We start from the raw sequence: 13508 nt of genomic DNA on the forward strand, positions 1-13508 counted from the left end.
ACTGTCAATCACAGGTCGTGCACACGCCACAGATCCCCCCTCACTCACGCACGTTAATATCACATGCACACGCCACGCCTGAAGTTCGCCTGGAGATTGCATGACGCGTGATGGCGGAGAGAAAATCTACTAACAAGCTTCCAATTCCTCGGTTATTGCTATATATGGATAGATTAGCCAGGGCAGCCTACCTCCGAGTCCATGGTGTTGATGATAGATGCTGAAGAGACCGAAGAGACGGACGCGTTCACAGAAAATCAGGTACACACGCACAGTGACGCACTGACGAGCACGACCTCGATGGGAGGGTGCTCGCTGGTAGTGGGGAGGGGCATGATGAGAGTTGTAAACATTCAAAATTTTGGCTAATCGACCCAATCTGCCAGACTTGCCGACGGCAGCTTTAAGTTGGAAATTTCATTTCCAGGTCTATGCTCAAAAAGTGAATAAATAGGTTGATGTAGAAAGAAATGAACAGGTTTAACCCTCTGGTGCTCTTCGGAAAAATGTTACATTTGTTTTTTATAAAAAAAATTTCTTCATCGGAATTCTATGAAATTTGGTAAAGGTTTTGGCACTTGCTGTGTGAACCCCCAAAAAATTTAATAAATCATGGACATTATTCGAACAGGTTAAATAGTCCTGAAAAAATAGTCCCACTTGTGCTCCTCGCCGTCAAAAATGAGCGCATTGGAAATTACTGGAGACGAATTTCCTCTAGTGGAAGCGTTCGGTACTGCAGCCGAACACACACTCACTGAAAGATCATTTTTTGAGAAATCAGGCTACCATTTTGAACACAACTTGTTTTGATTTATGGCTTTGATTTTCTCACAGTTTTAGAGTAAAACATGTTTTTGAAAATATAAAATTCATATAAAAATTTAAAATAGTATTTTTGCACGTTTTTCATAACAATAAACGTAAAATTCTTTAATTTAAAAAAAAACTTTTTTCACTTCAGCAATAATCTGCCAAGTGTCATCTTTGAAAAGAGATCAAACTTCAGTCTGAGCTCTAAAGCATTCAAGATTCATCACAGTTTAAGTTGGAAATTACATTTTCAGGTCTATGCTCAAAAAGTGAATAAATGGATTATAAATACAGCGTAAATATAATTTAGTACCATAAAATCCCCTAAAAATACCAAATATTAAATAAAAAACATTATCAAACTAAAATATAGTAAATTAATTGCATTGAAATAAAATCATTTTTGACCGACACGTAAAGAGAACCAGAGGGTTCATTTAAAGCTGAAATCTGCAATGTTTACTGTGGTGTCCTAGGCTAATAGAGGTTGTGTGTGTGTGACGTCACCGTCGGCCGGAGTGACTGCGATTACACACACACCGAGTGACCACATTGGTTTTCAGCATGAAAAACACACAAAACACGTCTAAAACGGGGAAGAGCTTTGAGATCGTCTGTACAACTACATTTGACAAGAAACCTGAGGTATATTTGTACAGACTGCAGAAAGCTTCAGATCAGAAGCAAATGAATCGCTGTAATTCACAGAAACATCTGGATCAGGATCTAGAAATGTGGATTTGCAGTTTCATTGTGTCTCAATAAGCTGAATTTAGGAGTAAAATCATTCCCTATATGTTGTATTGTTGTAGATTGTATTGACAACTCATCAATTCAATATTTACCATCGTATATTCTGCATAATTGGATGTTTTTTAAATAAACACTGACAAAAAAACGATACAAGTTTTAAGGCTGGACGATATGATGATATAGTTTAAGTTAACGATAATAACCCTGATTTAACAATAACTAATAACCTGTGTAGTCCAGATGATTTCAGCTGAGAAGGAAAGGATAGGAGGAGAAAGTTATTATATTTTGATGAAAGATTCTGAAGACAAATATTTCTACTTTGGAAATACATGCAATTATGAATCATTCACAAGAGCGTGAGTGTGATTCAAGGAAGCAAATATGGACATTTTTATTTTACATCAAGACAAATTAAGATTTCAGAAGAAAAGTTCCTCGGGTTATTACAGCAAAAGCCTTTGTAACGTCCTCAAGAGTCAAACACAGAAAACACATAAATAATGTTTTCTTCATCCTGAACATCTCTTCTCCATCTCAACACACTTCATTAAAACAGACACAAACTCTCCAAACACTTCAGAGGTTGAGTGGAAAAGCACAAAGACGCTCTTTGAAGCTTCGCCTCTCAACACTTCGACACTCGAGTGATTTTGTTCTTTTATAAGAAAAGAAGGAATATCTACAGCTGAACTCATTATATTCTCTCTGTCACGGACTTTGAGAGATGCTCTTATTAACTGGATCTCAGTCTGATGTGTGTTCATGTGCGTCTGAAGGTATTTAAGTACCTGTTTCCATCCGGTCCCAGTAGATACAGTCTTAAAGTGCCCCATAATGCTAGTTTAATAGTTCCTAATTTTGTTTTGGAGTCTCCAACAGGTTTACACGCATCCAAGATCAAAATCACTTTAATTTTCTTCATAATCTCCACTGCAGCGTCAGCTCTTTTCTCTCAGTGTCTGAAACGGTTCGTTCGAAGATTCAGTCTCTCTAAACCCCGCCTCTCTGAGAGCTGCTCTGCTCTGATTGGTCAGACTGCCCAAGTCTGCTGTGATTGGTCGAAACCAAACGCTCATTATCATATCTGAATCTCAGCTCTTGATACTCAGTGATACGAACAGTAACGATGGCGTGAGTTTTACCGTGTCGATCTCATCAAAGTGGATTTGCTTTGTCAGCAGAAAACAGCGTCTTCTCCACATGAACAACACCAACTCTTCCAGTCTCAGATACACTACAGTGTTTGAGGGAGGAGCTAAGAGATGCTGTTCAGCCAATCAAGACCAGAGGCTGGAATTATGCAAATTAGTTCCAAGTGAGACTGAATTACTGACGACTCGTTTCAGTTCTTTTTTAGGAGACAAAAACTCCATTGATCTGCACTTTGATCTATGAAACTCTGTGAACTTTTACATTCACAAACAGCTTTATTACACACTGCATGAAAGGTACAGTAATATCTGAAAAAAGCATAATAGGGGCACTTTAATAGAGATGAAATACCCATAATGCACTGTAAATATACAGTACAAACACAGTCTAGCCTTTGTTGTCTAAAAGCTTAACGCATAAATGCAAAGTGTACACATGTAAAAGTATCCTGCAGAACTTCAGACTAAAATGAAGAGAAGAGAGAGATCCACTGCCGTTTTAAACATGCAACATCATTACTCAGTCAATTACTGACAAATCTTTGTAAATACTCCAGGTTATTTATAACTATAAAGAGCGGCTGACATGTCATGTTTTCCATCTCCACAGACAATCATTTCCACCACTCTCATTTCCTAGCCTGTAGAAACACTGAAACTGTGTTTACAGTCATTTACAGTAAAGTGGGTTTCAAATCTGAAGCTGGTATTATAGTTTATTTTTAGAAGTTAAAGATGTACACACTGCCCTTTAAAAGTCTCGGGTCAGTTAGAAATGAATACTTTTATTGTTTCCCAACAATAAAAATACAATATAATGTACCAACGGTTTCCACAAAAATATGAAGCGGTTTTCAACATTGATAATAATCATCAAATCATCATATTAGAATGATTTGTGGAGGATCATGTGACACTGAAGACTGGAGTAATGATACTGAATATTCAGCTTTGATCACAGGATATAAATTACACTTTACTAATTATTCACATAGAACACAGTTATTTAAAATTGTAATAATATTTCACAATATTGCTGATTTTACTGTATTTTTGGTCAAATAAATGCAGTCTTGGTGAGCAGAAGCGACTTCTTTAATCAGCATTTAGTAAATCTTACTGACCCCAACATTGTGAACACTAGTGTGATGCTGTTATACTGTCAGAACTCTGTGATAGATGCATATCTGAAACATTTATTAGCGGTGAAGTGCATTACTGTAAACACACTTCCCACTGGTTTTTACACACAGATGCTGTCCACAGATATCAAATGGTAATTAACCTGGAATATTGCTTTAAGTGATTAAGGAAGAAAAGGAAATCTAATCTCCCAAATCCAGTCCTCGCCAACCTGAACAATCTCGGTTAATGCATTGAAAATCTATTGCAGCTCCTTCATTCCATATGGATTTAGGGATGAGTGTATATCCCAGAGTTTGAATAATGATGTAAGTGATGAAAGCTCAAATCTGCATTTAGATGGATTGGATTCACCCTCCGCGGGTTTGTCTTTCTGCAAAAACCAACCAATTTTCCTAACTCATTAGCGTACGTGTGAATATCACCAAAACATGTCTGATTCACCACGAAATTTATAAAAATCATAGAAAATGAAGCCTATTTCCTCCATGAATTATCATTGCCATGATGTTTTACAGTATTAGTGTCTTATCTTATTACAACATTTTTTATTTTATTTACATGAGTATAAATTAAAGGCAACAAAACAAAAACTTACAAAGATGTAAATGCCATTTAAATATATACATTTATTATATCTTCATCATTGTATTATTAATTAAATGTAACTGCATATTTGATTGAATATTATAATTAATTGCATTTGATTGCATAATAAAAGTAAATTTTTCTATTAATTTCAGAATAATAAATTTTTATAAATAAATTTAAAATTATATATTTTTACTTTTATTAGTAATATGTCATATATAAGTATATTAGACATGACATATCAATATGTTTTTTTTAAATAAGTAAATTCAGGGCATACAACCATGACTTAGTCTATAACCATTTAGATAATTTAATCATTATCTTTATTGCATTAAGAATTACATTAAGAATTTGAGTGAAAATATAAAATATAAAAACACACATATACAGTATTTACAGTATATACAGTATATGTGTGTTTTTAATATTTTGGGGTGAAAGAAGAGCTGGACACGCTGTTGACAAGTTTCACCCATATATCAAACATGAGAATACAGCCCATAATCACATTTACACACTTCCCAAAATCAATCTCGCCAGTGGCTTTCATAAATAAGATTCCATCAGACACAGTAGCTGACACACACACACACACACACACACACACACACACACACACACACACACACACACACACACACACACACACACACACACACACACACACACACACACACACACACACACACACACACACACACACTCCCAGAGGGGGGTTACAGATTAATGCATTAACTGAATAACCTTTGCCAGCTCCACACACAAATAAACACAGCAGCACCTGCAGTAGTTTACACCTCTCAGCCCTCATCATCCGTAACCATGGCGACCGCTGCTCGGTAACCAGGAGCGACGAGAGGACGGCGCTCACTCGGCTCGATACGCTAAATCTGATTCATTCGCCAGCCGTCCGAACATGCAGCGGTAACAACACAAAGCCCTGCTGATCCGCTGCACACCTCGACTCTACTGATCCTGAGAACACTCACTCTGGGCTAAATCATGTCCATCAAACACTCACACAACAAGCTGAAATAAAAGATAAATATTACATGAAAAACTTGCCTTGCCAACTAACTGAAGTAAAGGCATCAAAATACATTAAAAAAGTGACTAAAACTGAAATAAATATAAATTAAAGCTAAATAAAAATATTAAAAACCTAATCAAATTTACAAATGCACATAAAAATGACTGAAACTTACACTCAAATTAAAAGTACTACAATAGTATTACAGTTAAACAGAAATATATATCTTTTTTTTAACAAAATGATTAAAACTAAAATGAAAATGAAAACTGAAAATATAAAAATAAAAGGTAATTCCAAATATGAATATATTCTATGATAGTGTTAAAGCTAAATATAAATATTTTATATATAAAAAAAAAATAAAAAAACGAATAAAAATGACAAAAGCACATACTGTAACAAACTGACTAAAATTACAATGAAAACTGAAAATATAAAAAAGGTAATTCCAAATATTGATAAATACTATAATAGTATATAACATAACACTGCCCAGACTGCACAAGATGCAGGAGGATTGGAGAACAGTTCACCCAAAAATCTCAATTAAACCTATAATTTACTCACCCTCAAGCCATACTAGGTGTATATGACTTTCTTCTTTCAGACGATCACAATCAGAGTTATATTAAATAATATCCTGGCTCTTCCAAGCTTTATAATGGCATTGAACAGTGCCTGTGTTTTAAAAAGCTCATCCATTCATCATAAAAGTAATCCATATGACTCCAGTGAGTTAATAAAGGCCTTCTGAAGCAAAGGCATGCGTTTTTGTAAGAAAAATATCCATTTTTGTAACTTTACAAACTATAATCACTGGCATCCGGTAACAGATATTATATTATATGAAATATTATATTAATATTTAATATAACTCTGATTGTGTTCGGCTGAAAGAAGAAAGTCATATACACCTAGTATGGATTGAGGGCGAGTAAATTATGGGATCATTATCATTTTTTATTTCAGCTGCCAAGAAGCACCAATAAAAACTGCACAATATTTGCCTTTTCTGTGCATTTTTACACTTATTTTGAAACGTTATTTGTGTGTTATTTTTATCGCATCGGTTTATCGCTTTAAGTCAGCAGTTTTTACATTAACTCGCAGCCTAACACTCTTAGTAAACAGCAGCAATCTCCTCTCGTATATCCTGAGGTCCGATCTGAAGAGGGCCGGTCTGAATTCACAGGCTCGTAAATCGTCCTGGCAGGAGGGAGTGATTTCCCATCATCCTTCAGAACGGCCACCCATCGCTAAAGAGCCTAGTGAAACTGAAGCTGCCAGTGAAAACATTTGGCCTATGAAGCATTTTGTGTTCGCTCACACACACACACTGATCCGGTTAAACAGTAGGAGGGCTTTGGCTGAGGTGACGGGTGGGTATATTATATATTATATATTATATATATATTCAGCACGAGCACAAAGAATCAGCGCACGGTTCTGCATCGACTGACGGGTCATAACAGTGTTTGTGTGAGCTGTTAAAAACCAAAGTCACATGCCTTCATCAGCAATATTTGTAGGCATCACATACGCATGAATTCAAAGTCCCCCTGTGGTGTAAATCCAGTTTTTAATGTTGTTTATGTGTGTATGTGGTGTTTTTAATATGCTTTAAGACAAAGCATGTGTAAATTCATAAGTCGACAGCATTGCTGAGTATTTCCTCCTTAAAACTGCAGTGAACCAAAGACAGTCTCAAACACACGCTTTGAAATCGCTGGTGTTTCTGACGTCACAAACTACCTTGTAACCAATCAGATCAACGTGTGATCGTCAACCAGTGGATCTCTGAGCTGAGTGAGTGAGTGGAGGCGGGGCTCATTTGCATATTCATAGAACCACGCATACTAAATGAGGCAAGGGTGTCGAGTTACAGTCAAGATATTTTAAGGCATAAAGATTTTTTTTTTCAAGGAAAAAATATTTAAATGTGTCATTTTGGTGATCAAAGATGAGTTTCAAGGGATAAAATTATAGACTACAGGGGACTTTACGAATTTTTTTTGTATATGTACGCGTTTTCAAACGTGTTTCAAATTGTGGTACAGGGTTATTATTGTTCACTAAAACTAAAACTAGTAAAAACATTTCGGTAACACTTTTTTTCTGAGCTGTTGCCTTTGGCTTGCTCAGTTGGGGATATTTTGGGGATATTTAATTTAATTTTATCAATCAATAAATTCCTCTTGAAAAAAACCCAACTTTGTTGTATTATTTTAATTTAATACTGTGAAGCTGCTTTGATACAATCTGTATTGTGAAAAGCGCTATACAAATAAACTTGACTTGACTTTGTTTTGGGGTTCAGTTCTCGCTATTAACGATAGTTGCTTATTAGCATGCAAATTACTAGGATATCGGCTGTTTATTAGTACTTATAAAGCACATATTAATGCCTTATTCTGCATGAACATATTCTACATCCCTTAATCTGACCCAATATCTAAACTCAAACCTTACAAAAACTACCGTACTAACTATTAATAAGCAGTAAATTAGGAGTTTATTGAGGCAGAAGTCACAGTTATAAGTGAATGTGTGTTCCACATACTAAAGTGTTACCAACAGTTTAGTATGAATAAAATGATAAGTCTAGACCACAACTAGACCAAAATACCCAGACTTAATCAACTAAAACTTGACTAAAAACAGGACAAGGTTGACAAGATATGACAAAACTAACAAGGGCATTTGACACAGGACCGAGACTAAGACTGCACAATAGTAACACTAGATCGTGGTTTAAATGATCAGATCATAAAAGGTTTTGAAACACCACTATCCAGTGTCGAACACTCAATGTTAATCTCAGCGGATAACAGGGTCTTCAAGAGATATATTAGCCAAAATTATCATTCTGTCATCATTTACACTTCCTCATGTTGTTCCAAACCTGTATAGCTTTCTTCTTCGCAACGTATAAAAAAAAGTCCAAACATATCGGACCCCAATGACTTTCATTGCATGAACAAAAACACAATTTTTTTCTAAATATATTTTTATTTTGCGCTGAAAAAAGTAGGAATGCACAATATATCGGCCACCATATCGGTATCAGTCGATATATGTTAATGTTTATATGAATTATATAAATATTATATAATATCAATTATATATAAAAATTTGGATTTAGATTTATCGGACAATATATTAATTATCGGCATTCAAATATAAAGAATTATCGGTTATCGGTATCAGCCGATATATGTTAATGTTTATATAAGTTATATAAATATAATATAATATAATATAACTTATATATACAAATTTGGATTTAGATTTATCGGACAATATATCAGTTATTGGCTTTTAAATATAAAGAATTATCTGTATCGATATGAGCCGATAAATGTTAATGTTTATATGAATTATATAAATATTATATAATATAAATTATATATAAAAATTGGGATTTAGATTTATCAGACAATATATTAGTGCCCAAGTTCAAGGCACTGACACTTGCTTACAGATCTATCACAGGCTCAGCTCCGTCCTATTTTCACTCACTCCTACAAGTCTACATCCCTACCAGAAGCCTTCGATCGGTCAACGAGCGACGTCTCGTGGTCCCATCACAGAGAGCCAAAAAATCACTTTCCAGAACATTCTCATTCACAGTTCCATGCTGGTGGAATGATCTCCCCACCGGCATCCGGAATGCAGAATCCATGACAACATTCCAAAAAGAGCTAAAAACTCTTCTCTTCCGTGAGCACTTAACCTCATAATTTAAAAAAAAAAAGTATATATATGTATATATTCCTGTAAATTCTCGCTTATCGGGCTTATGCTACTCTGAATAATGCCTGAACTTCGTATTTTGAGCACTTCTTGCGTTGTTTTTTGCCTCTTCACGATGACTTGCTTAATTTAGTTTTTGTTTTTAGTGGAACAGTTGAAGAACTTAATCAATTTCACGAATTCTTAAATTCCAGAATTGACTCCATACGATTTTCATTGGAATACAGTATGTCTTCTATATCGTTTCTTGATGTTAAGGTTTTTAGATCTACTGGACAGACTCTTCAGACGACAGTATATCGTAAATCCACAGATAAGAATAATTTTTTACATTCTAAAAGTTATCACCCTCCATCTATGAAAAAAAGCCTCCCGTATAGTCAGTTTTTGCGTATAAGAAGGATTTGTAGTACTGATGAAGAATTTGAAAACCAGGTGAAAGTAGTATATAACCGGTTCCTTTCAAAAGGTTACGATAATATGAATCTCGACTTGAGTTTGGACAGGGTACGTGGTATTGAACGTGAATCACTTTTTAAGAAAAAAACAGTCATTTCAGATAATCGAGTTGTCTTATCTACGACATTTTCTCCCCTTTCGGGTAAGATCAAGTCAATAGTGAATAAACATTGGCATATTTTATCGAGTGACACACAGATCGGCCAGACTTTTCAAAACCCTCCGCTTTTTGCTTATAAGAGATCACGTAATTTGAGAGATATGCTGGTTAGAGCTGATTCTTACACTTCGCCTACCAATTGGCTTACAGCCCTTGATCCGGGCAATTTCCCTTGTAGGAGTTGCATTAATTGTAATGCGATGATTATGGGTAATTCCTTTTCACATCCACGGACCGGCAAGACATTCTCTGTGAGAGGGAGAATTACTTGCCGTACGTCCTTTGTTGTTTACTTGCTCAAATGCCCATGTGGGCTCTGTTATGTTGGTAAAACAAAAAGAGAGTTAAGAACAAGATTACACGAACACAAAAGTAACATACGTAATCATGATATCAAGTCACCCGTGGCGAGACATTTTAATGAGTTTGGACATGATATCTGTACTTTGAAATTTCAAGGCATTGAGTTAGTTAAACCTTTTCAACGGGGTGGAAATAGGGAGCGTTACCTTCTTCAGCGAGAGGCATTTTGGATTTATACACTTCAAACAGTATACCCTAATGGTTTAAATGAAGAATTGCCTTTGAATTGTTTTTTATGAAATCATGTTATTTGTCATTGAAATCATGTAAAAATGTATTTACCATGTATTCTGAAATTAATTTCTTTATACAGTTCAAATAGTATACCCTAATGGTCTAAATGAATTATTGCCTTTGAATTGTTTATGAAATCATGTAATTCGAAATTGTATTTATTGTTCATAAGGGTCACATGGACATTATATATGGTATGTTGTGTTATTCCTGGTGTTTCCACAATGTTGGTAACTTGATGCACCTGAAGGTGCTGATGATTTGCAGAATGAGGTTCACCTGCGATGTGTTTCTTTTAAAAAACAATCTTTTCGGTGATTTCTGGTACACACTGATGATGGCTTAGGCCGAAACGCGTCTGTGAGGGCATGGTAATAATAAATGTATGAAAATAGAACCTGAGAGTGCGGTTTTTCATCTTTACTTTTGTTAAACGTTTTTTATTACTCGCACCCATAAATTAATTTGCGAGTTGAGCGCGCCTGCTCTTAGTATTGCTTAATTTAGTCCCAATTTGTAAGTCGCTTTGGACAAAAGCGTCTGCTAAATGACTAAATGTAAATGTAAATGTAAATATTAATTATCGGCATTCAAATATAAAGAATTAATCGGTTATCGGTATCAGCCGATATATGTTAATGTTTATATAAATTATATAAATATTATATAATATAATATAAATTAAATATAAAAATTTGGATTTAGATTTATCGGACAATATATCGGTTATCGGTAATATAAAGCATTATCGGTTATCGGTATCTGTCCAAATTTTCATATCAATGCATCCCTAGAAAAAAAGAAAGTCTTACAGGTTTATGACTTGTGCATCTGTTGACGCCATGTCATGTTGTTTTTGAATGCGAGAACATGTCCTGTGTGAGCGGCCCATTACTTGTGTGTGGCCTTATTTTGGCTTGAATGTTTTTGAGAGAGAAAGAGTGAACCAGAACTCACCACAGCCCGCTGAAAACACCAGCAGAACCGACAGAACCTGCAGCCCACCAGCGCTCACACGCAACATCCTGAGATACAGAGGAAACAAACACAGAGAAGAGGACAATTACAGAATTATAAAAACAACACTGGCTGCGTCTCAATTCCCACAGATAAAGCATGTACTTCACTGACAATGGGAAAGTAAACACCTTTGAGTGTGTACTAAAACAGTACAGCATCGGGGCATAAAACCTTGGCTGAATCCGAAATCGCACACTTCCCTACTATATAGTAGGCAAAAAACAATATGTGACAAAAGAAGTATGTCCGAATTCACATAAAAGTGTAGGCAAATAGTACCTACTACTTCCGGAAGTGTTTCTGAAGTGTGCATACGATGGATATACCCCTTTACTATACCTTTACTATCCCATGAGGCCACGGGAGAGGATTTATGAATGACAGGGAAGTGCTGGTAGGTCACATGATAATGACATCATGACAGATGTAGTAATATGGATTATATTCTTACTACACACATTCATACTATATAGAACATACTTTTTTTAGTGGTCGTGAAGTAAATACTTCTTCAAAATAAGTACCTACTCAGGAGAGTATGCGATTTTGGACGCACCCCTTGTCTTGCATACTAGTTCACTGCATTAGAATTTTGATTTTGACTATGGTTAACATGAAATGTTTGATTTTGTCTTTTAAAATGTCCCTTCATCTAACACGAATAACAATACTTAAATACACTAAATGTGTTGACAGTCACACAAACCCTGACCTTTTCTTCACGCACATGCACACTAAATACAGTGCTATGCATAAGTTTAGACACCCACGCTAAAGTTGACTAAAAAGAGGAATAAAAAATCTTCTTTTGGAAATTGAACTTAATGCCTTAATAACTAAAAATTAGGAAAAATCCAACCTTTAAGGACACCAATTTTCTTTGTGAATGAATAATGTATCGTAAATAAATAAATGTTCTTCTCTAAAAAACAGGGTGCATAAGTCTTAAATTCCCATAGAGGCAGGCAGATTTTTATTTTTAAAGGCCAGTTACTTCATGGATCCAGGATACTATGCATCCTGATAAAGTTCCCTTGGCCTTTGGAATTAAAATAGCCGCACATCATCACATAGCCTTCACCATACCTAGAGATTGGCATGGTTTTATTTCAGTTAGCCTAATAGCTGGTTTGATTTGCATTGAGAGATGATCTTATGGAAAGTACTCCATGCCAGTCTCTAGGTATGGTGAAGGCTATGTGATGATGTGCGGCTATTTTAATTCCAAAGGCCAAGGGAACTTTATCAGGATGCATAGTATCCTGGATCCATGAAGTAACTGGCCTTTAAAAATAAAAATCTGCCTGCCTCTATGGGAATTTAAGACTTATGCACCCTGTTTTTTAGGGAAGAACATTTATTTATTTACGATACATTATTCATTCACAAAGAAAATTGGTGTCCTTAAAGGTTGGATTTTTCCTAATTTTTTTAATTAAGGCATTAAGTTCAATTTCCAAAAGATGATTTTTTATTCCTCTTTTTAGTCAACTTTAGCATGGGTGTCTAAACTTATGCATAGCACTGTACTATAATGCACTAATATTTGGGGGGAAAAAACACATAAGAGAAACACAACAGTCGGTGAAGTCATCACACACACACAGCATGCGGATGGGAAATGACAAACAGAGGTTTATTAGACAGACTGTGTGTCCTTTATAAAGGAGATGAGAATATGAATATGAATATTAATGTCGTGGCAGGGTGCTGGTAAGGAACGTTTCTTTTTTGTAATCCAGCACTAGCCACCCGTCCGACACACCAACAAAACACTCTCAGAATAGTAATAAGCCGCTTCATCCTTTCATTGTTTTACTGAACTTCTCTCTCTCTCTCTCTGTCTCTCTCTCTCTCTCTCTCTCTGTCTCTCTCTCTCTCTGTGGGTGGTCTGTCTTTTAGTATCCTTCACGCCGCCTCTAATTCTGCTCAGACAGGAAATGTCTGGCTCCTGTAAAATTGCTTTGTAGGCCGTCTCTCTTAAGTGTAATGAAACACGGATACAAATTTAATACTTGTCTCCCACACT

General features: G+C 35.5%; 1 protein-coding gene across 3 annotated transcripts in view; it reads right to left on the minus strand.

Annotated features, from left to right (window-relative positions):
• Positions 1 to 13508, minus strand: part of ncana (neurocan a) — an 86988-nt gene that overhangs the window by 47486 nt on the left and 25994 nt on the right. For all 3 annotated transcript variants that reach the window (XM_082172977.1, XM_082172976.1, XM_082172975.1), the window contains exon 2: positions 11417 to 11484. In XM_082172977.1, the coding sequence (XP_082029103.1) occupies positions 11417 to 11483 (67 nt within the window). In that variant the 5' untranslated portion in view covers position 11484. The remainder of the gene's footprint in view (positions 1 to 11416; positions 11485 to 13508) is intronic.

Source organism: Leuciscus leuciscus (assembly GCF_965113295.1).
Source record: "Leuciscus leuciscus genome assembly, chromosome: 6".
Lineage (NCBI taxonomy): Eukaryota > Metazoa > Chordata > Actinopteri > Cypriniformes > Leuciscidae > Leuciscus > Leuciscus leuciscus.